Source organism: Ornithodoros turicata, chromosome 7, assembly GCF_037126465.1.
Source record: "Ornithodoros turicata isolate Travis chromosome 7, ASM3712646v1, whole genome shotgun sequence".
NCBI lineage: Eukaryota > Metazoa > Arthropoda > Arachnida > Ixodida > Argasidae > Ornithodoros > Ornithodoros turicata.
Genome location: NC_088207.1, coordinates 59,088,541 through 59,116,393, shown reverse-complemented (window position 1 = coordinate 59,116,393; position 27,853 = coordinate 59,088,541). Strand labels below are relative to the sequence as shown.

General features: G+C 47.5%; 2 protein-coding genes and 1 long non-coding RNA gene across 6 annotated transcripts in view; 2 read left to right on the top strand and 1 right to left on the bottom strand.

The window, feature by feature from the left end:
• Window positions 1–22,598, top strand: part of LOC135401759 (DNA polymerase eta-like) — a 32,815-nt gene extending 10,217 nt beyond the window's left edge. Inside the window, exons 13-15 of one of the 3 annotated variants that reach the window (XM_064634332.1) lie at window positions 5,736–5,861; window positions 21,158–21,212; window positions 22,486–22,587. In XM_064634332.1, the coding sequence (XP_064490402.1) occupies window positions 5,736–5,740 (5 nt within the window). In that variant the 3' untranslated portion in view covers window positions 5,741–5,861; window positions 21,158–21,212; window positions 22,486–22,587. Of the gene's footprint in view, window positions 1–402; window positions 608–5,735; window positions 5,862–21,157 lie in introns of those variants that run through there. The other 2 variants (XM_064634331.1, XM_064634330.1) reach the window with 2 other exon arrangements.
• Window positions 471–24,315, bottom strand: LOC135401762 (uncharacterized). Of its 2 annotated transcripts, none has more exons than XR_010424901.1 (2): window positions 24,228–24,315; window positions 471–872 (listed from the first exon to the last, which is right to left on the bottom strand). It is a non-coding gene; the product is annotated as an uncharacterized LOC135401762 (long non-coding RNA). The 2 variants fall into 2 exon arrangements; XR_010424900.1 differs by lacking the exon at window positions 24,228–24,315 and adding an exon at window positions 1,417–1,442.
• On the top strand, window positions 22,620–24,834 carry LOC135401761 (translocator protein-like). Its single transcript, XM_064634333.1, has 3 exons — window positions 22,620–22,801; window positions 23,382–23,597; window positions 24,525–24,834. The coding sequence occupies exons 1-3, from the start codon at window positions 22,691–22,693 to the stop codon at window positions 24,741–24,743; spliced, it is 546 nt and encodes a 181-aa protein (XP_064490403.1). The 5' UTR covers window positions 22,620–22,690; the 3' UTR covers window positions 24,744–24,834.
• Window positions 24,835–27,853: the final 3,019 nt, after the last annotated feature.

The following is a 27,853-nucleotide window of genomic DNA, read 5'->3' as shown; positions in this document are numbered from 1 at the left end:
TTGTTTCGCTTTTTTTTCGCCAAACGTTATGCGTCGTCAATTTATATTTACTGCTAGCAGTGACCTTAGTGCAAATTAAATTTGCATATTTGTCATGAAATCTCCCCATTATCCACCTACCCTCTCCCCCAATTTACTGGAACTAAATTTTCGTGTTTGAGGCAAACTGTCTCCTCTTGCTAAATTAAATTTTTATATTGGCGATGAATTCTCCCCACTTTAGAAAAATTTAACTTTTGTATTCGACACAAACTCCCCCCAAGTAGCTGTGGAAAAATTAACCCCAGTTTTGAAGAACACGGTACGTCCTAGAAAACAGAAAAAGCATTGTACACACACCAATCTGTACAGTCCCGCAAAGTCCTTTAGCTACTGATTCTTCGTATTCCTCTATTGTATTAGGAGCCCCGCTTCACTACGTCATCATTCTAATCACGTGCACACAGAGAGAAGCAAACGAGAGAGAGAAAGAAAGAAACCAAGTTCATCGTTTTATTTTTGGCACGGATGTTCTTGAATATACAGATCTACAAGTTCATCGACGTCCTCGTCGTGCACTAAAATCCAGGGGTCGTGTCTAGAAATAAAGTACAAGAATCAACTTGGACCAAGGTATTGAAAAACTTTGGAAATATGCAGCCACCGATGCAGGATGTCTCGCCACCCAGCAGCGGATTCTACGGATCGGTGAGGAACCAGTAGAAGTGTCTCCACAGCACCAAAACTTTGAGGCAGAGTCCCTTCGGAACAGAACTCTTTCTCCCTCCAGCCCCCGATGCATGCCAATCTGTGTCCATTCGGTGACGTAGTAGCCCTTGGATATTGCCGTTGTTGCCTCCTCAATTTCCGCGTCCTCCCCGAAAAGTAAAGGGCTGAAAGAGTGTAAACAACGAGAATTAGCCGAGGCAGGCTACAAACATCCCAAGGGGAAAAACAACGTCGGCAAAATGCCGGCCCGACGTATGCTTCCGAGCTCCGACCTAAAAGTCGTTGGGCCGTGCTTGGGGATTGATATTGGCCATACTCTGCCCGACTTAGTATACTGCCAACCTTGGGCCAATGTAGCAGTTAGGGAATGTAGGGAAAGGTAACGGAATCTTTTTCGTTTCCGTTACCACCTCCGTTACTGGCCCTTATTTGTTTCTGTTTCGGTTACCACCATTGTTGTTTCCGTTACGTTTTGGTACCGCCCAACCTCCACCTTTTTGTTTTTCTCATTCTTTTCTTTCCTTTCGTTAAAAAAAAAAGACCATTGAGACCGTGACAAAACTTAGTCCCTCTACGTTCTGAAGTCTATTTTGAGGACTCCAGGGATACATGCATACAAGAGACAACGTTTATTCAAAATACACATATATAGGTACATGGTTTCTGTGGACAGCTAATATGAACATGGTTTCCAGGAATGTTACTCACGCTTGCAACTTCCAGACCACCATAAGCGTAGAACTATGCTTCTTCTATTTACTTTTACTGTATACTACTTACTTATATGCTCCAGTTTGATAGTTCATTAGTTCTTCAGTTAATTTTAGTTTGCTTCATTGCGGTTTATTTCATAAATTTATCTACATGATTCGGGTCCTGCGGTACCCGAATTATTACCGTAAATTATTGTCGTTTCCCTTTCTGTTTCAGGTATTCCAACTGTGCGATATCCGTTTCCGTTACCGTTACCAGGGTGTCTACCAACCTGGAAAACCTGGAAAACAGGGAATAGTCAGGGAATTTTGATGTGACTGGAAAAGTCAGGGAATTGTCAGGAAATTTGGCTAAAAAGCAGCTGAAGTCAGGGAAAATCGCAGACAAGTGCCGTGATGATGCGCGGCGAATCGCGAGTGCGGACCGGTGGTTGAGAGGCGATGCCGCAGCAACGTTACTGCGAGTAGCAGTTCACCAGTATGACAAGCTCTGACGCAGAAAAGTAAGGTAACCTACTTAATAAATGGTCTGTTTTACGTTGCATCTGGTATCAAAACGTATGAGCAGGCACCAAGTTCTCTTTTGTTTTTGTCAGGGAATTCGCTTGAAATAGTCAGTGAAAACCTGGAAAAGTCAGGGAATTTGAAAGCTGCAGTTTGATAGACAACCTGGTTACGTGCTATATTTCCGGTATATAATACCGTTTCCGTTTCTGTTACCTTTCCCTGCCTGTAAGAAAAGGGGGCGACACAGGGCCAGTGTATAGAATCAAGTCTGGGCAGTAGCCGGCTAGATGGCGGCTCATCAATTAAACCACGGATTAAACGCAACGATGTGCCAACTATGGACCACATGTAGCAACACGGCCCATGGTTATGTAATACTCCGATCCTATAGCAGCGCTGTACCGTGGTATTGAATTCTCTCAGTGTCAATCAGAGGCATACCAGGGTGGTTCCATAATTTTCCGGCCCGACCAACTTTTAATAGTCATAGAGACGAAACAAGTGTATCACTTTTCGACATAGTCACCCTTAACTTCGATGCACTTTTGACACCTTTCAACCAGCATTCTTATACCCTTGAAAAAAAAAAAAAAAAAAAACAGTCCGAAGTTTTGTCCGCAAAATGCTGGAAAACTGCCTCTTGCACCTCACTATCGTTTTGAAATCTCCGTCCTCTGAGATCCCTCTTCAAGTTTGAGAACAGGAAGTAGTCACTCGGTGCCAAGTCTGGACTGTAGGGTGGGTAGTGGATTTCTTCGAAGCCGCACTCCTTCAGTGCAGCCTTGGCAACAGAAGCCATGTGGACAAGGGCATTGTCCTGGAGCAACCGGACACCTCGACTCAACCTGCAGCGCCTCTTTTCCTTGATGGCGTCTCGCAGTCTGTGCAGGAGTGAAGCATAGTAAGTCGCACTCACTGTGGTGTTCCTCTCTTTGAAGTCGATGAGGAGGATCCCGTGACAATACCAAAATATTGTTGCCACGATCTTCTTTGTGGATTGTGTGACCTTGGCTTTTCTTGGGGGTGCTTCTCCTGGTTTGCGCCATTCCATCGACTCCTTTTTCGAAAGGGGATCATAGTAGAGCACCATAGTCTCATCCCCTGTGACAATTGACTTCAATATTTCTTCTTCGTTCTCTTGACAGAGCTCCAAAAACTCTTTGGCGCAGACGACGCGCTGTTGCTTTTGAACTGACGAGAGAAGTCGTGGCACCCATCTCGCACTGACCTTTTTCATGTGAAGGCCCTCGCCTTGATGCGAAAAACGGTTGTTTTGGAAAGCCCCAGCCTTTCTGAGATTTCCTTCACCTTCAGACGCCTGTCGCTCAGCACTTCCTCCTCGACAAGAGACAAATTTTCTTGTGTCACCACTTCCACTGGACGACCATCGCATGGATCATCTTCAGTGGACTCTCGCCCCAGTCGAAACTGCTTAGCCCAGTCTTTTACCGTTGTGTACGACGGAGAGGCTTCCCTGTACACGTTGTCCAGTCGCGCTTTAATTTCTTTAGGCGAAAGTCCCTCTTATGTCAAGAATTTTATCACAGCGCGGTACTCGATTTTTTCCATTTTAACTGAAGAGTGCACCCTGGCTGTTTGAAATGCCGCTCTCCAACCGACAAAAGCATGGAGAGGGTTGAGGGTCGTGCTCCGGCCCTCCAACAGGTGGCCCCACGCGTCCTTAATCGCATTTTCTACCTCGGGCCGGAAACTTATGGAATCGCTACAGGAGAATAAGAAGAAAGCTTTTCGGGTTAGACGACACTTATGTGGCTATATGCGGCCAAAGTGTAGGAAAGAATCTTCTTAGGTGGGGTTCTTTACACAGAGTGCTACTGTGCCCAACCGGGGTCCAATCTGCGATCTTGAGCTCAGCGAGCCAGCACGCTGCCATAAACATTATATAATAAACAGTATGACATGCAGTAGTGTGTGACATCGCGCCTTTTCTTTCTTTTATTGGTATCGAGTAGCAGCTGCGTTGCTTTCGAGTTTGTTTGCAGTGCAGGGCCGACATTGGCCCGCCTTTATTATGAGTCGCACAACGTCGTTCGCCAACCGCCACTGTTGGTTCAAGGTGCAGTGGCCGTCTGAGTCGCTTGCCGACCAAAAACCGACCACTGGCGGATGGTCGGTAATTCCCACTCGGGATGGACGACACAAACACGTAACCCTCCAAAGCCCAGAATGAATGCAACTCAGCAAAAAGGTGCATCGTGGCATCAGCACCTCTTCCCTGAGTCGTTTGACAGCGTTCACCGCTAGGGCGTCTCCATGTCCATGCGGGAGATTACCGTGAACTCTATACAGAAATGCATGTGATAAGAAAAGAGCTCTATGCAATGGAAACAGATTGAACGAAGACTGGGCGGATATGGACCAGCAGGTTCAAGATTGAGGTGAAGCTCCATGCGAAGGGAACCCAGAGACAAGGAAAAGAAAACGAAACACACACGATGTCAGACACAGCAACCCTTTTACTGAACAAACATAGAAAGTCCCAACAGTCTCCGTATGGGTGGCAAGGGTGAAATAGATGCAACACAATTCCCTCTCGCCTTACATTCCTTCGCCACAATTCCCTCTCGGGAATTGTGAGATCGTGTGTGTTTTCTTTCCCCTGTCTCTGGGTTCCCTTCGTATTATCATGTACCAGCTCGCCTGCGCCCTTGCACTTCTTCCGAAGCTCCATGCGGCGGACATCGTATACCCCCCGGGTATCAATTTGAAAAAATGTTGCAGAAATGCACGCGATAAGAAGAAAAAGAAGCTCTACGCAAGAGACTCACCGAAAAGAGGACGCCCTGTGCGGGCAATTTCCTTTGTGGCTGAAGAAGAAGAAGAAGGACGGATATGGACGAGCAAGGTCTATGGGACTCGTCCAGCTTGTTCCTTGTCCGCGATTAGTACCTAGCCCTTGTTGTGCTACCTTGCCCGCGATTAGCAGTGCGTGTTTCATGCCCTTTCCCAAGGGTCATTCTTTGTCTTTCTCGACACGACGATCGGCAGACGCATATATTATGTCCCGGCCGTGTTTTTCGTTGGATAATTATTTGCGTGCAGAGTAATGTGAAATGGTTGAGCAGACACTTTTGGTGTTTGTACGCTTCTTGTGTGTCTGTCAAGTGTGTAATGAGCCCTTAGAAATAACTCTGGCGTTGTTACTGTCAGTAGGCAGGGCTTAACAGGACAAGAGAAGGAACGTTTAGCACAGACGGTTCAGAAGGCAGTAAAGCTTTGACAACGTTGGTTAGTGAGCGTGTGGCAAAGTTCAGTGTGGACAGAGACTAGTAAGGCTTTGACAAGTTGGATGTTGACCTATACGCAATGGCAAAGCGCCTGTTGCTATGTTCAGAGGACGTTCATTTCAATTAGGACTGATCTTGCTCAATGGTTCACTTCCATACTGCACAACGGCTTCGTGAGAATGGTTCTACAGTCGCCGACCGATTTTTCCCGACTCAAAAAATTCGGACTTTTCAATATTTAGGACAAAAGTTGTGGCTTTGTCAGACGCCCCATTGAACCAATGTATTTTGACGTCCGAAAATTCCGACCGTTTCTCGGAGGTACGGTTCGATTTTTCGTACATATTCGCCTCAGTTTTTTCCTCTTCTTTCCCTTCGTCTTTGCTGACGGCGCGCCTCAGCGCGCGCAGGAGGCGGAGTTTACGCGCGCGCACCACTGATGAGGTTATGCACACGCGCCACAAGCACCCATAAACAACCCAAAGGGAAACACAATATCGGCCCAATATACAGTGTCAGACTAATAACATTTACAGTGTAATGTACTGTACTGTTACAGGCTAATGCACAGTGTAAGACAGACACCCGCTGAGACTGCGACTGATTCTTCAACGGTGACGGTAGTACCGTCAACATCGTCTGCGGCGTCGATGATGTCAGAAGGACCCACAGGAAAGCGTGAGAGGCAAGTACTCGACTATGACTTTGCAGCAAAAAGTGAAAGCCGTACGGATGGTTCCCGTACGCCCGCTCTCGCGTGTTGTGCTGAGCTACGAAAACGAAACTAACTATAACGTTACGCTTGTCGCCGCGCTTCATATTCTTGCCGACTCGTGGGAAGCAGTGAAAGGGTCCTTTCTCCCTGGTCAGTATACTTTTCATGGTGCTTCATCAGGATAAATTACAGTTCTGACCTCGGTGCGAATATTCCATGCGATAGATACGTATATGAAAAAGTTCAATGGACAGCAGTTGGTTCATTTGTTACCACACAGTTCCCAAAAAGAGTACTTCACATCAGCTTTTACAGTTGACGTCATCTAAGATCTCGTATCTACTATCTTACAAGCTACTCTACATTACATTGCTAGCGCAAATTGGAACCTTCATTGACTTTCTCACTGAAAAATCGGTAATGAGCTCTGTAAAATCAAGCTGTTTAAGAATATCCCTTTGCATAACAGTGACAAGGTTAAGTCTGCTGTGCATGATGGTTGCCTGATGACTGTTCTTTATGAGCTTCAGTATCAAAAATGAGCGTATCACAGTGAGATATATACGAAGAGCAACCTCCACATAAGGGAAAACTTTAGTTTGAATCAGTACTGGACAGCTGTTTCGGCCTTCTTGGGCCTCATTAGCAGTACGCAGGCAGGCAACGTTTGAGCGGATGGCGTCAGAAGGTCACGTGATGCCTCCCGTCAGGGTGTCCCAAGACACCTCTGAAAGCCCAGTGCAAAGCCAGTATAGTGTATAAGGGGAAAAAAATTAGCAGGAGCTCTTTGGCTGCACATATAGCATATGTTTGTAAGCCAAACGTCGCCATGCCAGTACTAGACAGCTGTTTCGGCCTTCTTGGGCCTCATCAGCACTACGCAGGCAGGCAACGTTTGAGTGGATGGGGTCAGAAGGTCACGTGATGCCTCCCGTCAGGGTGTCCCAAGACACCTCTGAAAGCCCAGTGCAAAGCCAGTATAGTGTATAAGGGGAAAAAAATTAGCAGGAGCTCTTTGGCTGCACATATAGCATATGTTTGTAAGCCAAACGTCGCCATGCCAGTACTAGACAGCTGTTTCGGCCTTCTTGGGCCTCATCAGCACTACGCAGGCAGGCAACGTTTGAGCGGATGGCGTCAGAAGGTCACGTGATGCCTCCCGTCAGGGTGTCCCAAGACACCTCTGAAAGCCCAGTGCAAAGCCAGTATAGTGTATAAGGGGAAAAAAATTAGCAGGAGCTCTTTGGCTGCACATATAGCATATGTTTGTAAGCCAAACGTCGCCATGCCAGTACTAGACAGCTGTTTCGGCCTTCTTGGGCCTCATCAGCACTACGCAGGCAGGCAACGTTTGAGTGGATGGGGTCAGAAGGTCACGTGATGCCTCCCGTCAGGGTGTCCCAAGACACCTCTGAAAGCCCAGTGCAAAGCCAGTATAGTGTATAAGGGGAAAAAAATTAGCAGGAGCTCTTTGGCTGCACATATAGCATATGTTTGTAAGCCAAACGTCGCCATGCCAGTACTAGACAGCTGTTTCGGCCTTCTTGGGCCTCATCAGCACTACGCAGGCAGGCAACGTTTGAGCGGATGGCGTCAGAAGGTCACGTGATGCCTCCCGTCAGGGTGTCCCAAGACACCTCTGAAAGCCCAGTGCAAAGCCAGTATAGTGTATAAGGGGAAAAAAATTAGCAGGAGCTCTTTGGCTGCACATATAGCATATGTTTGTAAGCCAAACGTCGCCATGCCAGTACTAGACAGCTGTTTCGGCCTTCTTGGGCCTCATCAGCACTACGCAGGCAGGCAACGTTTGAGCGGATGGCGTCAGAAGGTCACGTGATGCCTCCCGTCAGGGTGTCCCAAGACACCTCTGAAAGCCCAGTGCAAAGCCAGTATAGTGTATAAGGGGAAAAAAAATAGCAGGAGCTCTTTGGCTGCACATATAGCATATGTTTGTAAGCCAAACGTCGCCATGCCAGTACTAGACAGCTGTTTCGGCCTTCTTGGGCCTCATCAGCACTACGCAGGCAGGCAACGTTTGAGCGGATGGCGTCAGAAGGTCACGTGATGCCTCCCGTCAGGGTGTCCCAAGACACCTCTGAAAGCCCAGTGCAAAGCCAGTATAGTGTATAAGGGGAAAAAAATTAGCAGGAGCTCTTTGGCTGCACATATAGCATATGTTTGTAAGCCAAACGTCGCCATGCCAGTACTAGACAGCTGTTTCGGCCTTCTTGGGCCTCATCAGCACTACGCAGGCAGGCAACGTTTGAGCAGATGGCGTCAGAAGGTCACGTGATGCCTCCCGTCAGGGTGTCCCAAGACACCTCTGAAAGCCCAGTGCAAAGCCAGTATAGTGTATAAGGGGAAAAAAATTAGCAGGAGCTCTTTGGCTGCACATATAGCATATGTTTGTAAGCCAAACGTCGCCATGCCAGTACTAGACAGCTGTTTCGGCCTTCTTGGGCCTCATCAGCACTACGCAGGCAGGCAACGTTTGAGCGGATGGCGTCAGAAGGTCACGTGATGCCTCCCGTCAGGGTGTCCCAAGACACCTCTGAAAGCCCAGTGCAAAGCCAGTATAGTGTATAAGGGGAAAAAAATTAGCAGGAGCTCTTTGGCTGCACATATAGCATATGTTTGTAAGCCAAACGTCGCCATGCCAGTACTAGACAGCTGTTTCGGCCTTCTTGGGCCTCATCAGCACTACGCAGGCAGGCAACGTTTGAGCGGATGGCGTCAGAAGGTCACGTGATGCCTCCCGTCAGGGTGTCCCAAGACACCTCTGAAAGCCCAGTGCAAAGCCAGTATAGTGTATAAGGGGAAAAAAATTAGCAGGAGCTCTTTGGCTGCACGTATAGCATATGTTTGTAAGCCAAACGTCGCCATGCCAGTACTGGACAGCTGTTTCGGCCTTCTTGGGCCTCATCAGCACTACGCAGGCAGGCAACGTTTGAGCGGATGGCGTCAGAAGGTCACGTGATGCCTCCCGTCAGGGTGTCCCAAGACACCTCTGAAAGCCCAGTGCAAAGCCAGTCTAGTGTATACGGGGAAAAAAATTAGCAGGAGCTCTTTGGCTGCACGTATAGCATATGTTTGTAAGTCAAACGTCGCCATGCCAGTACTGGACAGCTGTTTCGGCCTTCTTGGGCCTCATCAGCACTACGCAGGCAGGCAACGTTTGAGCGGATGGCGTCAGAAGGTCACGTGATGCCTCCCGTCAGGGTGTCCCAAGACACCTCTGAAAGCCCAGTGCAAAGCCAGTCAAGTGTATAAGGGGAAAAAAATTAGCAGGAGCTCTTTGGCTGCACGGATAGCATATGTTTGTAAGTCAAACGTCGCCATGCCAGTACTGGACAGCTGTTTCGGCCTTCTTGGGCCTCATCAGCCCTACGCAGGCAGGCAACGTTTGAATGGATGGCGTCAGAAGGTCACGTGATGCCTCCCGTCAGGGTGTCCCAAGACACCTCTGAAAGCCCAGTGCAAAGCCAGTCAAGTGTATAAGGGGAAAAAATTAGCAGGAGCTCTTTGGCTGCACGGATAGCATATGTTTGTAAGTCAAACGTCGCCATGCCAGTACTGGACAGCTGTTTCGGCCTTCTTGGGCCTCATCAGCCCTACGCAGGCAGGCAACGTTTGAGTGGATGGCGTCAGAAGGTCACGTGATGCCTCCCGTCAGGGTGTCCCAAGACACCTCTGAAAGCCCAGTGCAAAGCCAGTCAAGTGTATAAGGGGAAAAAATTAGCAGGAGCTCTTTGGCTGCACGGATAGCATATGTTTGTAAGTCAAACGTCGCCATGCCAGTACTGGACAGCTGTTTCGGCCTTCTTGGGCCTCATCAGCCCTACGCAGGCAGGCAACGTTTGAGTGGATGGCGTCAGAAGGTCACGTGATGCCTCCCGTCAGGGTGTCCCAAGACACCTCTGAAAGCCCAGTGCAAAGCCAGTCAAGTGTATAAGGGGAAAAAATTAGCAGGAGCTCTTTGGCTGCACGGATAGCATATGTTTGTAAGTCAAACGTCGCCATGCCAGTACTGGACAGCTCTTTCGGCCTTCTTGGGCCTCATCAGCACTACCTAGGCAGGCAACGTTTGAGTGGATGGAGTCAGAAGGTCACGTGATGCCTCCCGCCAGGGTGTCCCAAGACACCTCTGAAAGCCCAGTGCAAAGCCAGTCTAGTGTATAAGGGGAAAAAATTAGCAGGAGCTCTTTGGCTGCACGTATAGCATATGTTTGTAAGTCAAACGTCGCCATGCCAGTACTGGACAGCTGTTTCGGCCTTCTTGGGCCTCATCAGCCCTACGCAGGCAGGCAACGTTTGAGTGGATGGCGTCAGAAGGTCACGTGATGCCTCCCGTCAGGGTGTCCCAAGACACCTCTGAAAGCCCAGTGCAAAGCCAGTCAAGTGTATAAGGGGAAAAAATTAGCAGGAGCTCTTTGGCTGCACGGATAGCATATGTTTGTAAGTCAAACGTCGCCATGCCAGTACTGGACAGCTGTTTCGGCCTTCTTGGGCCTCATCAGCCCTACGCAGGCAGGCAACGTTTGAGTGGATGGCGTCAGAAGGTCACGTGATGCCTCCCGTCAGGGTGTCCCAAGACACCTCTGAAAGCCCAGTGCAAAGCCAGTCAAGTGTATAAGGGGAAAAAATTAGCAGGAGCTCTTTGGCTGCACGGATAGCATATGTTTGTAAGTCAAACGTCGCCATGCCAGTACTGGACAGCTGTTTCGGCCTTCTTGGGCCTCATCAGCCCTACGCAGGCAGGCAACGTTTGAATGGATGGCGTCAGAAGGTCACGTGATGCCTCCCGTCAGGGTGTCCCAAGACACCTCTGAAAGCCCAGTGCAAAGCCAGTCAAGTGTATAAGGGGAAAAAATTAGCAGGAGCTCTTTGGCTGCACGGATAGCATATGTTTGTAAGTCAAACGTCGCCATGCCAGTACTGGACAGCTGTTTCGGCCTTCTTGGGCCTCATCAGCCCTACGCAGGCAGGCAACGTTTGAGTGGATGGCGTCAGAAGGTCACGTGATGCCTCCCGTCAGGGTGTCCCAAGACACCTCTGAAAGCCCAGTGCAAAGCCAGTCAAGTGTATAAGGGGAAAAAATTAGCAGGAGCTCTTTGGCTGCACGGATAGCATATGTTTGTAAGTCAAACGTCGCCATGCCAGTACTGGACAGCTGTTTCGGCCTTCTTGGGCCTCATCAGCCCTACGCAGGCAGGCAACGTTTGAGTGGATGGCGTCAGAAGGTCACGTGATGCCTCCCGTCAGGGTGTCCCAAGACACCTCTGAAAGCCCAGTGCAAAGCCAGTCAAGTGTATAAGGGGAAAAAATTAGCAGGAGCTCTTTGGCTGCACGGATAGCATATGTTTGTAAGTCAAACGTCGCCATGCCAGTACTGGACAGCTGTTTCGGCCTTCTTGGGCCTCATCAGCCCTACGCAGGCAGGCAACGTTTGAGTGGATGGCGTCAGAAGGTCACGTGATGCCTCCCGTCAGGGTGTCCCAAGACACCTCTGAAAGCCCAGTGCAAAGCCAGTCAAGTGTATAAGGGGAAAAAATTAGCAGGAGCTCTTTGGCTGCACGGATAGCATATGTTTGTAAGTCAAACGTCGCCATGCCAGTACTGGACAGCTGTTTCGGCCTTCTTGGGCCTCATCAGCCCTACGCAGGCAGGCAACGTTTGAATGGATGGCGTCAGAAGGTCACGTGATGCCTCCCGTCAGGGTGTCCCAAGACACCTCTGAAAGCCCAGTGCAAAGCCAGTCAAGTGTATAAGGGGAAAAAATTAGCAGGAGCTCTTTGGCTGCACGGATAGCATATGTTTGTAAGTCAAACGTCGCCATGCCAGTACTGGACAGCTGTTTCGGCCTTCTTGGGCCTCATCAGCCCTACGCAGGCAGGCAACGTTTGAGTGGATGGCGTCAGAAGGTCACGTGATGCCTCCCGTCAGGGTGTCCCAAGACACCTCTGAAAGCCCAGTGCAAAGCCAGTCAAGTGTATAAGGGGAAAAAATTAGCAGGAGCTCTTTGGCTGCACGGATAGCATATGTTTGTAAGTCAAACGTCGCCATGCCAGTACTGGACAGCTGTTTCGGCCTTCTTGGGCCTCATCAGCCCTACGCAGGCAGGCAACGTTTGAGTGGATGGCGTCAGAAGGTCACGTGATGCCTCCCGTCAGGGTGTCCCAAGACACCTCTGAAAGCCCAGTGCAAAGCCAGTCAAGTGTATAAGGGGAAAAAATTAGCAGGAGCTCTTTGGCTGCACGGATAGCATATGTTTGTAAGTCAAACGTCGCCATGCCAGTACTGGACAGCTGTTTCGGCCTTCTTGGGCCTCATCAGCCCTACGCAGGCAGGCAACGTTTGAGTGGATGGCGTCAGAAGGTCACGTGATGCCTCCCGTCAGGGTGTCCCAAGACACCTCTGAAAGCCCAGTGCAAAGCCAGTCAAGTGTATAAGGGGAAAAAATTAGCAGGAGCTCTTTGGCTGCACGGATAGCATATGTTTGTAAGTCAAACGTCGCCATGCCAGTACTGGACAGCTGTTTCGGCCTTCTTGGGCCTCATCAGCACTACGCAGGCAGGCAACGTTTGAGTGGATGGGGTCAGAAGGTCACGTGATGCCTCCCGTCAGGGTGTCCCAAGACACCTCTGAAAGCCCAGTGCAAAGCCAGTCAAGTGTATAAGGGGAAAAAATTAGCAGGAGCTCTTTGGCTGCACGGATAGCATATGTTTGTAAGTCAAACGTCGCCATGCCAGTACTGGACAGCTGTTTCGGCCTTCTTGGGCCTCATCAGCCCTACGCAGGCAGGCAACGTTTGAGTGGATGGCGTCAGAAGGTCACGTGATGCCTCCCGTCAGGGTGTCCCAAGACACCTCTGAAAGCCCAGTGCAAAGCCAGTCAAGTGTATAAGGGGAAAAAATTAGCAGGAGCTCTTTGGCTGCACGGATAGCATATGTTTGTAAGTCAAACGTCGCCATGCCAGTACTGGACAGCTGTTTCGGCCTTCTTGGGCCTCATCAGCCCTACGCAGGCAGGCAACGTTTGAGTGGATGGCGTCAGAAGGTCACGTGATGCCTCCCGTCAGGGTGTCCCAAGACACCTCTGAAAGCCCAGTGCAAAGCCAGTCAAGTGTATAAGGGGAAAAAATTAGCAGGAGCTCTTTGGCTGCACGGATAGCATATGTTTGTAAGTCAAACGTCGCCATGCCAGTACTGGACAGCTGTTTCGGCCTTCTTGGGCCTCATCAGCCCTACGCAGGCAGGCAACGTTTGAATGGATGGCGTCAGAAGGTCACGTGATGCCTCCCGTCAGGGTGTCCCAAGACACCTCTGAAAGCCCAGTGCAAAGCCAGTCAAGTGTATAAGGGGAAAAAATTAGCAGGAGCTCTTTGGCTGCACGGATAGCATATGTTTGTAAGTCAAACGTCGCCATGCCAGTACTGGACAGCTGTTTCGGCCTTCTTGGGCCTCATCAGCCCTACGCAGGCAGGCAACGTTTGAGTGGATGGCGTCAGAAGGTCACGTGATGCCTCCCGTCAGGGTGTCCCAAGACACCTCTGAAAGCCCAGTGCAAAGCCAGTCAAGTGTATAAGGGGAAAAAATTAGCAGGAGCTCTTTGGCTGCACGGATAGCATATGTTTGTAAGTCAAACGTCGCCATGCCAGTACTGGACAGCTGTTTCGGCCTTCTTGGGCCTCATCAGCCCTACGCAGGCAGGCAACGTTTGAGTGGATGGCGTCAGAAGGTCACGTGATGCCTCCCGTCAGGGTGTCCCAAGACACCTCTGAAAGCCCAGTGCAAAGCCAGTCAAGTGTATAAGGGGAAAAAATTAGCAGGAGCTCTTTGGCTGCACGGATAGCATATGTTTGTAAGTCAAACGTCGCCATGCCAGTACTGGACAGCTGTTTCGGCCTTCTTGGGCCTCATCAGCCCTACGCAGGCAGGCAACGTTTGAGTGGATGGCGTCAGAAGGTCACGTGATGCCTCCCGTCAGGGTGTCCCAAGACACCTCTGAAAGCCCAGTGCAAAGCCAGTCAAGTGTATAAGGGGAAAAAATTAGCAGGAGCTCTTTGGCTGCACGGATAGCATATGTTTGTAAGTCAAACGTCGCCATGCCAGTACTGGACAGCTGTTTCGGCCTTCTTGGGCCTCATCAGCACTACGCAGGCAGGCAACGTTTGAGTGGATGGGGTCAGAAGGTCACGTGATGCCTCCCGTCAGGGTGTCCCAAGACACCTCTGAAAGCCCAGTGCAAAGCCAGTCAAGTGTATAAGGGGAAAAAATTAGCAGGAGCTCTTTGGCTGCACGGATAGCATATGTTTGTAAGTCAAACGTCGCCATGCCAGTACTGGACAGCTGTTTCGGCCTTCTTGGGCCTCATCAGCCCTACGCAGGCAGGCAACGTTTGAGTGGATGGCGTCAGAAGGTCACGTGATGCCTCCCGTCAGGGTGTCCCAAGACACCTCTGAAAGCCCAGTGCAAAGCCAGTCAAGTGTATAAGGGGAAAAAATTAGCAGGAGCTCTTTGGCTGCACGTATAGCATATGTTTGTAAGTCAAACGTCGCCATGCCAGTACTGGACAGCTGTTTCGGCCTTCTTGGGCCTCATGAGCAGTACGCAGGCAGGCAACGTTTGAGCACATGGCGTCAGAAGGTCACGTGGCACGTGATATATATATATATATATAAAAGAGAAGAAATTGAATTGGTCACTTGACGAATTCTACTACAACTTACGGAAAACTTGATTCACTCCTTTCCCTATAATCGGGAGTATACAATTCCCCCAGCGTGTAGAGGAATGCTTCTCGGCTGCCAACCTCGTCTTTCAAAAATGCCTTAGCAGAGAGGCTCAAGTGTAGAGGTGGGGAAATTACTTTTATTTTGTAATGCATTACCATTACTCATTACTTGTATAACAAACTAATGCATTACATTACTCATTACTTTTTGAATATTAGTAATGCATTAGTAATGCCATTACTTTAACGAAGTAATGGCATTACTCTGGCATTACATTTACGTTTTAGGGCATAAGCCTCAAAGGTGCTATGCATAAGTTTTTTCCTTGCTTTTTTTGCAATAGGCAATAGCCACCCGAGTATCCCCAAATCGGTGCCACTAAATCCCCGCATAGCGCGCATAAAGCGAGCCTGATAGGCAAAAGCTATAGATAAGATTTATTGCAGATGATGCCTTTTCTAGCATTATGGAGCCGGCGGATGAGGCCCAGCCTACAGTTCTGTCCTGGCAGAAAAACTACGTCTGACAGCACAAGAGAAGCTAACACGGTACCATACCAAAACAGTGAATCCCTACAGCAATTGTTACGTATTACCCTCATAGAGGCTATGTTTCTATTTCATTGATTTTCCTTTACTCCAAATGCGCACAAGAGAAAATCGGTGATATCATCATGTAGACACTTGTGACACACACCGCCGACTGTTGAACTCTTGCAGAATTCACCAGGCTGTGCCTTTCTCTTTCCTTGTTGCACTGTGTTCATTGTTAAAGGCGGGTTGAAGAAAACCTGGATGCTCCCAGTCTTCACGTGGCGCAATGAACATTCGACAAAAGTAATGAGTAATGCCACCCTGCATTACTCAGTCGAAATGTAATGCATTACCATTACTCATTACTTGTTGTCAAAAACGTAATTCATTACCATTACTCATTACTCAAAAGTAATGCATTACCGGTAATGCATTACTTTGTAATGCATTACTCCCCACCTCTGCGAGTCAAGTGTACACGTCGAAGATGCAGATTTTTCCAAAGACACCAAACCAGGACAATAGTTCTTCACATGCATCCAGCTGTTGATCAAGAGAAGCTAAACTAATCTGGGGTCGGGAGAAAGTTCTCTCTGCGGAACTTCTATGAAGCATGCTTCTGGGGCAGTTCCGTAGCCTGGTGGCATCAGCCGTACACTGTGTCGTCGATGGCACTTTCTTACTGCAGTAAATTCCCTCGTTCCAGTTACATCTTCCCCAACTATGTGGTAGTGATCGAATGCTTCAGGTCCAAGTATGTTCAGGCCACTGTTCAGGTTATCAATTGTGTAAGAAAATGGGGGAAGGGTTCCGAGTCGTTGTCGTGAGAAAGAGCATTTATGTATTGTTAGATATGTTCAAGGGCACTTGCCATGCTGTGCATCATTCCTGTATTTGTGTTAAATGACTTTGTAATGTTGAGTGGTCCAGGGTGATTTTATGGCAAATGACCGAATCGAAGAGTCGAGCGGTTGACGTTCGGTCATTAGGTATGTCATTGATGAGGGACAGAGCCCTGCGGTATGCAGATGTGACTGGAATTTTGGGAGAGTGGAAATGAGACCAAGAGTAACCACTTTGCTATGCACAGAAGAACATGACAATCCAGATTAAAAATGCTATACAAGTTTGTTATGTGGGACCATATTGAATGCTTTTCGGAAATCTAAGGATCAGTTCATCATTGTCTGTTCTAGAGTTAGTGTCTGCATGAGAAAGAATATCATGAACAAAACAAATTAGTTGTGTTTCATAAGGGAAGTTTTTCCTGAATCCAGGTTCCAAAGGGTAGAAGGAATTATCTTGTTCAAGAAATTTAATCATGTTAGAGTACACAATGTGCTCAAGACTTTTACATGATATGCAAGTAATAGAAATCGGATTGTAGTTATGTGCAAGATGGGTGTGCCACCAAACTTTTGTACTGGGATGACCATGGCTGTTTTCCAGTCATTCAGCAGGGTGGACAGATGCAGAGACTCCCTGAATATGAACACAAGATTTCACTTGATATTAGTCTAGTGTTGTATAATATCTTGGAGTTACTGATCCAGCAGATGATGACAGTTTTATGTTTTTGATTTTACAAATACCATGTGAACTAATATCTATGTGGGACATTGATGCAGTAAAATGCATTGATAAGGTGGGATGAATGTTTGAGCTATCAGTATTGAAAACAGATGAGAAGAAGGAAGCAAACTCAGAAGCACCGAGATTATCCGGCAGAACAATCCTGCAGGAGTCTGTTCCATCCGCGACAATATGATAAGATTTCAGTGGTGAGACAATGTTCCAAAATTTCTTCAGGTTGTTTTGCAACAAGGAGGGAAGGTCATGACTATTTGGCACGTTTGACGGGATAGCTGTATTCACAGGTACAATCGCAGAACTTGGACCATGCGTTATCATCAATAATTAATTTTGCTCGTCTACACAGGCACTTTTCTTGTTCAGCAGAGTTTTCCGATGCTTTAAGAACCATGTGTTCAACTCATGGACGCAGCATTGTCTTAGGACTGCCCTGCCTTCCTTGATGTTTATGCCATGCGCGTAGAATAAACTGATTAATGCTTTGAACATGTCCTAAGCACTATGCGCCTCGTTGTGCATCAACTGACACGATGGAAAGCAACTACTCTGAGGCTGAAACACACAGTGCATAACATGAACAACTAATTAGTATGGCAGTGAACTGTACGAATATCTTTCAGCTGGGGTGGTATTTTCCAAGTTCACGAAAGTTCTTGCTGCACGTGTGGTTTGGCGAGAATCCAATACCATATCGTTTGTGAAAGAAGCAGTGACAATTGAACCTCTGTATCCAATAAGGCGATAAGTCTAAAAATCTCAAATATTTGATAAATGCTGGGTTTCCTCCAATTATGCAAATGCAAAATGTGTAACATACATATATGCATGCGTCTACTCTACATTCATGTCCTGTTAGCATCATTTTTGGATGTGTGACTTAGCAGAAATTGAACATAGTCCAGGAGCATGAAATATCCCCTTTTTTCAATGTAACACCGCACGCGCAGGGTTATCGTGCAGCAGAAAACAGTTTTCACGAGTCGGACTTTGGTGGCTGAACAGTGCTGATGCTGTGGAGGATAAAGTCACTGATGTGTGCACTAAATGAGAACAATCTTGAAAATAATGTCCTATAGATAACCCATTCCATGCCAAATCACCCAAAGGTCGTGCTCGACCCCCCTCAGTTTTGCTTTTAAAAATTATCATGGACTCCTTATTGCAAATAAAGACATTTTCCCGAGTTTTACTGGACAATGTTGAACTGTTGTCGATTTAGGCGGGGTCAAAGTTGGTCAGAATCGCGAAAACCATGCTACAAAAAAAGCTACCTACTGAGCAGGGTTTTGAGTCTAGGTGGACTTTAGTGACATAGAATGAAAGAGCGTGGCCCTAACATTCTGCCAACATCAAGTTCTTCCCTCGTGTTTCATTTTCGGCCAGCGAAACAGGGCTGCTTTTTGGCGCTATTTCTTACAACTTTGCGCCTTGCTAAGGGCACTTTTCGCACAAGCTGGAAGGGACAAATAAATTCAGCGTGTTCTGTACCTTCCATACTTCAAAATCACATGTTTTGAATGCCGACCACACAATACTTTTTGCCCCATTTAATCCCAAATGCCGTACTTTTGGTAAAGTTGGCCGTTTTCAACGCCATTTTTGAAAATGAAGCGGTCGGCCGAGAACAATCCAAATAGATGGAGATGACAGATCAATATCTATACTAAAGCATATAAAAAAATTGAGAAGGTACTTTTTGGCGAGAAAATATTTTTATATCCCATCCACTCTACACATAGTTACGCTAAACGGCGCACGTGTGAGCTTGGTTCGGATAACGTTTTTCCGTGTGGTGAAGTTTTCATATCTCTTATGGAGAACAGACATTATATTCATCTCTGCTACTACCGCGTACTAGCCCGATACGTTCATGTGGTGCTTGCTAATCTATCCACACTGATGATCACCCAAGCAGGCTGCAATTATAAAAACAGTTTATTTGCAATTCAGACTGTCTACATATTTTATTTTCGCGATTGTAACAGTTTGAAGTAAGAGCAAAAAGATACCCACGTAAATGAATGCACAACGGTTTCATTATTATTTCATATTTTCTTTTCAAACGTTAAAAAGCAAAGGCGACCATTGGTAGGGTATCTCATTAGAAGTGACCACTACAATTTCCTCTGTACGGCAAAAAGATAGGTCTTGAACGCTGGTCCGACTGGAGTTTCCGTGCGTGCCACGCACTTTCATACCGCAGTCCTTCATTTTGCACGCGCGCATTTGCTGACGTTCCTACTTCGGCCATTGTTCAACACAACGACTTCAGCAAGAAACTTTGAGCAATAACAACCTTTTTGGTTACCCGGCATGCATCACATGTGAGAAAGACAATCATAAACTAAACTAATCAGCTGAGCCACGGATGAGCTCTCCTAAGCCGATTTCAAGGCTACCAAACTCGTGGCGCTGTCGAATTTCTGACGTCATTTGTTTACAAACAGGAAGAGGTCTATTGGTCAGAAAGCTCAAAAAGTGGGTGGAGCTTCAGGTATAGGCATGACCCATTAATGGCCAGCATGATGATTACCTAGCGTTCACTGCGGAGGCTCCAGGTACATTTACATGTTACATTACGCGGCTGATCCACCATATCAGCGGAAGTGATTACAAGGCAAGCTTTTCCTCTTGCTTTGTTGTTTTACGTTCGACCTCTAGCTTGCCTTATCGCCTTGAGAACAGCGCCGCGTATTTGTTTTCAACAAAACCTCACGGACACACGTAATGTTTCCGCCACTCGTTGTGGAACCGCGTAGAAACAAGAAAAAGAACAGTAGCTGACACCTTCTACATGAATTTGAAAAACAGTCACTGACCTATTGAGAAAGCAATGGAGTGGTATGGCTTGCGGATGCCACAATGAATTCATGAATAAATTAATGGCAAGCTCACATTTGCTTCTGTGTATTCGGAATCGTTGGGATCATTTCGTGAACAAGAAAATTACTGCACCATCGTCAGCCTCAGATCATAAGTGCACTGTCCTGAAAATTATTGTGGACTGTTCTAATCTACGATGTCACGGTGCACATCTAAAGCTGTACTTTGGGTTCAGTGTGATCGGCAAAGCCGAGCCAAGTTGTGTAGTCGGCAGTGCGTTCATACATGGCGTTCATTCTCAGCTTTGACGGCATCTGATCACCCGAACAGTGATGGGTGTCCCCGTATAGTTGACTCATTTACGCCGACGCCACAACTTGGACACTCACAAAGTCTAAAAAGACGGGAATGAAGCTGCATATGACAGCGGCGGCAGTTATCTTAACGAGCACAGTGCCAGCAGTGCTTGTGGTGGATTGTACAGCGTGCGGAGGCGTCGAGTAGGTTGCTGGTTGCCATCGGTGGGCTGTAACAACCGGCATGCTTTTGTAACAAGGTGCCATGCATCAACAGTTCTGCACTGGAATTTCCAAGGCGAGTTCAGTGCACAAATTGTGACCAATGAGACGCGGACGCTGACCACCGGTCATCCCAAGTCCCTCACCTGGAGAAGGGCGATCTGGCGTACGCGTAAGACCTCTCCTGCGTGTTGTAGTTCTTCTTGTAGTCAGGGTCCCTGATCGGCATACTGCGTGGTATGCGTGGGTCACAAGTTCTGGAAGGAGCTAGTCATTCTAGAACCGCTCAAAGTATACCCAGCCCCAATCGATAACACCCCGGAAACAGCTACTGTGCTTACGTCCATACTGTCTGACATGTTATCTGGGGGAATGGAGTTGCCTCAGGACAGAAGCCGCCGATATTTCCAACAGAGACTGTTCTTCTTCTGGGCACCGTGCCCAGAAGAAGAACAGTCTCTGTTCGAAATATCGGCGGCTTCTGTCCTGAGGCAACTCCCTTCCTACATCTCAACCGGTTCGCTGGATTTCTACCCATCTATGTTATCTGGGGGGCCCTCAGTAGCTGTACATAGCGGCCTTCAGCAATTAAGCACATTTTGCACTGCAGCGTAGCTCCGCAATCCATTTCTGTTCTCTGATCTCCATGTCTGCAAGTGTGCAGTTGAACGGACTGTGGATTCCCAGAGCTTTAACAAGTGCATATTGTCCACAATTCTCCGCCCTTCAAGGGTCCGTTTCCGGACGTTCCTGCAGACACGTCTTGCGTACTGTCGCTTGTGCTAGCTCTCGATGAAAGATTGCTTGATTCGTGAGAGTCTGGTACTAGTGAAAGAATTTCCAGATGCCTTCTCTTGTAGAATTTCAGGGCTTGTTCTTTGCGTCTCTTCCGTTTTCCGCACACAGGTGTCCTGCTACCCTGACTCGAAAAACCGTGACTGTCAGGCACAGCACAACCACGGAACGAATGATTCCGTGATAACGAGCGCGCGTCCACACTCCATTTATTATCACTTCAAAAAGACAGATTGTGACAATTTATCCGTTTTTTTCCCACTTGTGCAGATTTCTGTGGCATGCAGACAGATGGCACCACCACGTACAGCCAAAATCCCAGCGGGTCAGTATCGGTTAACCACTGCTCACAAGAATCCGTGTAGCAACTGTATGCTTCGACATAAACAAAATCTCTCTGGACATTTTAGACATATTTTTCTAGTACTTAATGGGATTAAAATTCTCACCTCGGATCTATTTATTTTGTGACCAGCCAACAAAATTGAAGGAAGCGCGACACGTAATTTCTGACGTCTGCGGAAAAATTTCCAACAATAAGATAAATTTCTGGCTCCGTTAAGTGGTAGAACCCATTGAGATCTTCCATTTCAGACTTATTTTATGCAAATTGAGATATTCCTTGCGGATTTACGCGGTTTGAAAAATGCCATTGGGGCAGGAGGGTGTTGCACCCCCTTAATGTATGTGCTAGTTACCACCAAGCAAAAAGTGTGTATGAAAGTTGACAAGAAAAAGTTTGCCTGTTACCATGACCGCGGTAGAATACCCTCCTCGCTTCTCCGTTTCACTTGAGCGTCTGTCAGGTGTCGCTGCTTATCTTTCCATTTGATAAGACACTTTTGTCAATGGCGGAAGTGGCCTGCTGTCGCCATTCGGATTGTGAAAGACTGCCGGAGAAAATCAATCCTTGGCTCGCGAATGTTGTTCTACAGTACAGTATAGCTGTGGCACTCAGTGCGTTCTGAAGTGAATTTGTCTTCCTATATATAGTGACGTTCTTATGATTGTACAGGAGCAGACAAAGCAGCGTGACCAAAGATTTCGCTGCATAAAGATACATGAAGCTCAGTGTATGCTGCTTGCGCGGGAGGACCTCGACAGTTGCGAAATCTCCGATCACGAAATTGATGTTCTCGATAGTGTATTGACATCAAAATGGAACGCCAACCTCAGGGGCACGTTCTCGATTCAAGGAAAAAGAAGGAGAATGTGCAATTGCTTCGTGTTTAAAGACACTACACTCAAATTGACGGGTTTTCGAGGTCTGTCCAAGTCGTTTTAGCGAACGAAAGCCACATTTTAGCTGCCGTTAGTCTTAGATGGGCGGACACGACGGAACAGCACGTTGCAACAGGGATATTTCGATCACTTTATTTCGAGGTGCTCATAGGCTATAACAAAAAGTTTCTCAAGAAGAGTGCCACAGCAGTTTCACACGCAGGGTCATCTGCCCTATGGAAATCGATGCTTGCTGCTTACAGCTTTTTGCATCCCACATTGCACTTTGTTACAATTGGTTCAAACCGAGCAGCAACTGATTGGCCGAATGTTTTCCTTCGTATCTCCTTTGGGCATCGGACATTGCACATCGGAAGCAACCATCAAAACAACGCATATGACTGACGGTTGTCAACGCACCAGCGACACCTGGCGTTGTGACGTGAAAAACAGCCAACAGGTTTACCTCCTTTTTTGTCATCCGCATCAACATCAGCGGGAGCACGTGAGAGTACAGCAAGAAAACATGGGCTTCTTCAGAACCTTCACAGCCCCATATTGTGCTTTCAGATAAAGTAAAGAATGCCTGCATGGTCGGAACATGTCCGACTGGCTAGTTGGCCCCTCCTTCCAAACTTGGCAAACGTCTACGGGTACAACGTCATACTCGCAAAGTCTCTGCACGTCCAGACCGTACGTATATAGGCTATGTCTCGTTTATTCTGATACAGCCAGTAATCGTGAACGTCATGTGACGATTGCCTCTAGATACGGTTTCATATGCGTGCACAGACTTGATGTAGTAACGCGACGTGTTCTACGCGCAGAACGATAAGCGCACATAGCCTGAGCTCAATCCTCCACAGAGTGGCAGACCAGTCTATGAACGCGAAAAGCGTCCTGAGTTGCCTTTATTGAGGGTTATGTCCAGGGGCGGATCCAGGATTTTTCTGAGGGGGGTCCTGCCTTGGAAAGCATGCTATTATACTACCAAGGCAAACTGATACTCTATGTAACGACTGAAATTGGGGGGGACAGGACATCCGGAACCCCCACCTAAATCCGCCCCAGGTTATGTCAGTGAGCATTGCGCTACTGATGCCCCCAACAACACCGAATATCCTCTGGATGTACGAATAATGTCCAAACGAATTCGTACGTCCGATGGATATCCTCAGAATACCCATCGGATGCACGAAACCGTTAGGACAGAGGATATTTCGTGTTGAGTGAAATTCCTCAGTCGCGTTCTCAAATGTGTTTCTTGCCTCAGCGAGCTCTGGTACCGCGTTGGTTCCCAACGGGTCTGAGTCAGGTTACTCTTTGGGCGGCCTACAACGTGACCATGGGCAATGCCTCGTACCTCGTCTACCGAGATGGCGGTGGACTGGAAGGAGTCGCACGCTTGCCCATGGCTGCATACGTCATCAGTGTCTGTTACTCTTGTGCTTGGCCTGTCGTCTTCTACCGTCATCTACATTTCAAGCTGGTATATACGTTCCCTTGTATATCATATAGCTAGTAGATAGAAACCTTGCGCTGTTCTATGACATGTGCGTAGAGGACAACTCATGGAACCTAAACTTTCAATGTCTGCTTGCTCCGTTCAAGAACCTTACTGTGAGATCAAAATCATCCCTTCCTAAAGAAGGCACGCTTCTTTCGTCATATCAGATACTGGTATAGTTTTCGTATGTCAAAACTACCATAAAACAACGCCCATTGTAAGATCAGTATCTAAATTCATTATAAGAAGATGAAGAACTCAAAAGTTTATATTAGTAACTTGAAAGTAACGAGTACTGAAGTTAATTTTCATTACCTCTCACTTTGTTAGTAACGTGTTACATTTTCTGCCCATGTAACAGGTGGTAACGAGTTCCTTTTGTCGAGTAACTTCCCTATCTTTGTGACACTGTGACGTGGCTCACAGTGATCGTAGTCGTCTTCCGGAGTAAGGTCATAAGGTGAAGTCTTAAAGCCGTAAGCCCGAGGAAGCTTCCATGACAGTTATGGAGCAGATCGTCCACAGATTGCGAGTGATCATAACCGTGTACTCACACGAACGACATTCCCCCACAATACTCCAGCGGAAGATGCGAAAAACGTCATAACTTACTGCATGCTGTCACGTGTCTTCACGTACGATGCTAACCGTGGGGAACATCCCGCGACACAGCCGCAAGATATCCCGTAGCAGATGACAAAGACGCTGACGGTGTCATCGGCTAAGTGTCGTCTGCTAAGTGTGCAGTACGCCACTCTCGACATTCCGCGCCATGTGAATGCTCGCATAACACGGGACGAAACTGCGGCTCTGTGTGAAAGTGTTTTCGCTTTTTCTTCCACTAGAATCTTCCGTGACGATGTCGCTATATATACACGGTAAAGATAATTAATACCTCGTTAACTTTAGGCGCTCTTTGACATCGGCATGCTGTGTGGCCTGGTGGCTGCGATGACGTGCTTGTACCGGCCTATCAGCAACATGGCGGCCGCACTCACTGTTCCCTGTTTCTGCTGGCTCATCAACGTGGCCTTCTTCAACTTCAGAGTGTGGAGAAATGCTCGCCTCTATGACGGCAACTGTAAATCATGCTTCGACAGTACTGCTCCAAACATTCCTTACGGATAACTGTGCTACGATATTCGTTTTGTGCTGCAAGAAACTGTACGGATTGGACTATGTGAACTTACTTTTAAGTAAATTTCTAGTGCGCCTCTGATGATAGTTCAGATAGTAGTTCCGAGCGACTTGTTGTTATTCAGCGGTAATTATGACTCTGACGAGGAGTTATAGAAACTACTGTCTCCCACGTAATCTAATTCATACACGAAGGAAGTGTTTCTTTTTGGAACCCTAAAGCGTCCCTTCTCCCAAACTAAACAACTGGTCAATAAAACAAGAGTCGTTGTTATCAATGTATCATATGTTGCTTCATATAGCTACACTATCATAAAGAGCGGTCCACCTATGCAGTAATGGCACTCTTGAGATCATATCAGTGCATCATCCTGGCTTACGCAAAATCATATGGTCAACACATTTACGTCGTGAAGGACCCGCACGTCTTCATTCATAGGGCCTAAAGGCATTTTTCGTTCTTGTTGACCACAAAGAAGGTAACGGGTGACTATGAAGAATATCTGCTTGTCCGTCAATGTTCGCAGAAACTGAAGTCGTGCTTTACCGGACGAACGCCTAGAAAACGCCCGAATAGTCCGAAGTAACGTTCGCGAAAGCCGGTATATAACACCCTGGGCGAGCAATAAGCCCAACCCTCCGTACTTGACAGCTTCACTGATACCATACTCGTACAGTGGCATTACTGCAGCTGTCGGTGGTAACCTGCTTCTGCTCGATCGTAAAAGTCGAAATGCGTATTGTTGATTGTCTGGAGAATAAAGGGAGCTCGGTTCAAAGCCGTCTGGCTCCTGCGAGTTACTCCTCCTCCAGTTCTTCATAAGACTGTCTCCCATGTCGGACACGTTCGCGAAGATGACATCGAGGCTCATCGGTGACATATCGGGATATTTCATGAGATCGAAACGCCAGGTCTTAAGCGTAGATTTTTTCAGGGCTCTTTTCAGGGGCAGCCGGGGAAGCTTCATCTGTTCCATGGTTCTTTATGGAGCTGTGGAGGTCCTCTTCGGCCTATTCGGCGAATGTGACCTCGGCCCTCTTGGCATACATGGCTCATCCCATGAACACCATGGTATAGACAACAACCCAAAGCGAGTTCTGAAGGGTGTGACATTACTCCGCTGGCATCCAAGAGGAGATCGTGGTTGATAAAGGGCGCCGTCTGTTGGGCGTTAACTCAGCCGACGGTGAAGTTCCTTTTCGCAAATTAGTTGGAAAATGCTGTCGAATGCTCTTATGTAGCCCTCATTCCTGATGGAAATAGATGTATTGTCTGGAAGACGATAATATGAAGACAGACAGACAGACAGACGGACGGGCGGGCGGGCGGAGAGACCAGACCAGACCAGACGCAGGCAGGCAGGCAGGCAGGCGATGTCAAGTTGCCGGTGGTACATCCAAGAGTGATATTCGGTAGGAGTAACTTATTTATTTACACATGGTAAACAAGACCTTCGTGCACGAGACTGCACTTCTTTAGGAACGTCAATGCTTCTAGCCATCGGTTCGCTGTTATGTTAGGCGTAAGCTCTGTAAGTTGGCTGACGTTCATTGGTGTGACTCTCGTGAAAAGCTTGGTATTATACCTAGTTGACAGCAACCAATTTTGAATGATGCTTTCAATTTCGAAAAGCTTTTTGTACGGCAGTAACTCCATTCCCTTGGTTCGCACCAGTTTTTAGTATTCTCTGTATACTTTCGTAAAAACCCTGGTAACCGGCTGCAGCCTTTATATAGGCGGTTACGTAGTACAGAATTAAGATTTTATTGCCTAGATATATGTACAAAGAGTCGCCTTGAAATCGTGGAATTCTGAAATTTAGAATGTTTTACTGTAAGAAGGTGTCGTAGAGGAGAACCAGCGTCTCAAATATACGTTCACATTTTCCGTCGTTTTCGGCCAATCAGTTCCACCAGCGCGTCAACAGCTTTCGAAACTCCTCTATTTCTCCTGGGTTACCAGCGCTTGCCCTTCGACAGGACAGATAGAATTTGATGGCTTTCTCGATGGCACTCTGGTTGTGGGAATGAACCCTCGTACAAAGATTATCAGCGAGTAGGGTACACTAGTCGATCAAGTGGTTCCAGTATATAGATTCTTGTTCTTTGTGGTCCCACCCGTCGCAGACCTATAGCTGTAGAAGTTGTTGCAAGGGTCCGTGTCGATGAATCTGTTTAGCAAGGTGGCATAAAGTGTGCAAGGGTGCGTTCCTTGCTAGAATAACACAAACAAAGACAAGGAGAGACGCAAGTTGTTGCGCATAGAGTCTACGGTGTACGTAAAGTTCTTTAGAATAATAGGTTTCTCTTCAGGTACATGTTTCGGTTCGGCTTCTCTAAACGCAGAAACCCTGTCAGTGAAACTTGCGGGAGCAAAGGCTGCTCGGCCCACTTGCACCATGTACCGTCGCGGTATGAATTCCTCAAGTTGTCGCGCAATGGAATCCGCCTTTTCAGAAGGAGCTGGCGCCACCGCACGACTGACTAGCGAAGTAGAATGGTTGTCAATCATGCCGTCAACTAAAACCATGTGCGTGCTGTTTCCGTTGCTCATAAAGGGTTGTACTGTTGGCTGATTTGGAGGGGGGAGTCACAGAATAAAAGGGTTAATTGGACATAAACGTCAAGTTCATGGAGCCCGCGGGATGACGGGATGCGACATTGTACCAGGGGGGTGCTCATCTGTCATCACAGGCAGGAACAAGGTTTTCTGTGCCCGAGCAGCGAGCAAACACTGGACTACTTCTGTTGTGTGTCCAGTCGGTCGCTCGGAAACCGAAAAAGCCAAACTTATCCCCCTTCCTGTATTTCTTGCAACTGCTTCGCTTTGCTGCTGCCTCTCACCGAAGGAATGTTCAACCCGACACCATGTGGATACGAATGGCAGACGACGAATGACAACCAAACTGTTTCACCGAAGTCCCGGCCCAGTTTGGCTCGGAATGGACCATTATGCAATTGATGCCCCCGACTGGTAATCGGGAAACGGGAACAAGTTAAAAAAAAAAAGAAAAGAGCGAACGAAAAATGTTCCTTTCTTTGATGCCGAGGATGTACCGAAAACCAGTAACCTATATGTCAATGTCCGCGGCACCTCCCGA

Bases quoted from the DNA above. Each gene is read 5' to 3' on its own strand.
- LOC135401761 (XM_064634333.1), top strand. From the start codon at position 22,691: ATGCCTGCATGGTCGGAACATGTCCGACTGGCTAGTTGGCCCCTCCTT. The intron at 22,802-23,381 runs GTACGTATATAG...TTCTTGCCTCAG, and splicing joins AGTCTCTGCACGTCCAGACC to CGAGCTCTGGTACCGCGTTG. The intron at 23,598-24,524 runs GTATATACGTTC...CGTTAACTTTAG, and splicing joins GTCATCTACATTTCAAGCTG to GCGCTCTTTGACATCGGCAT.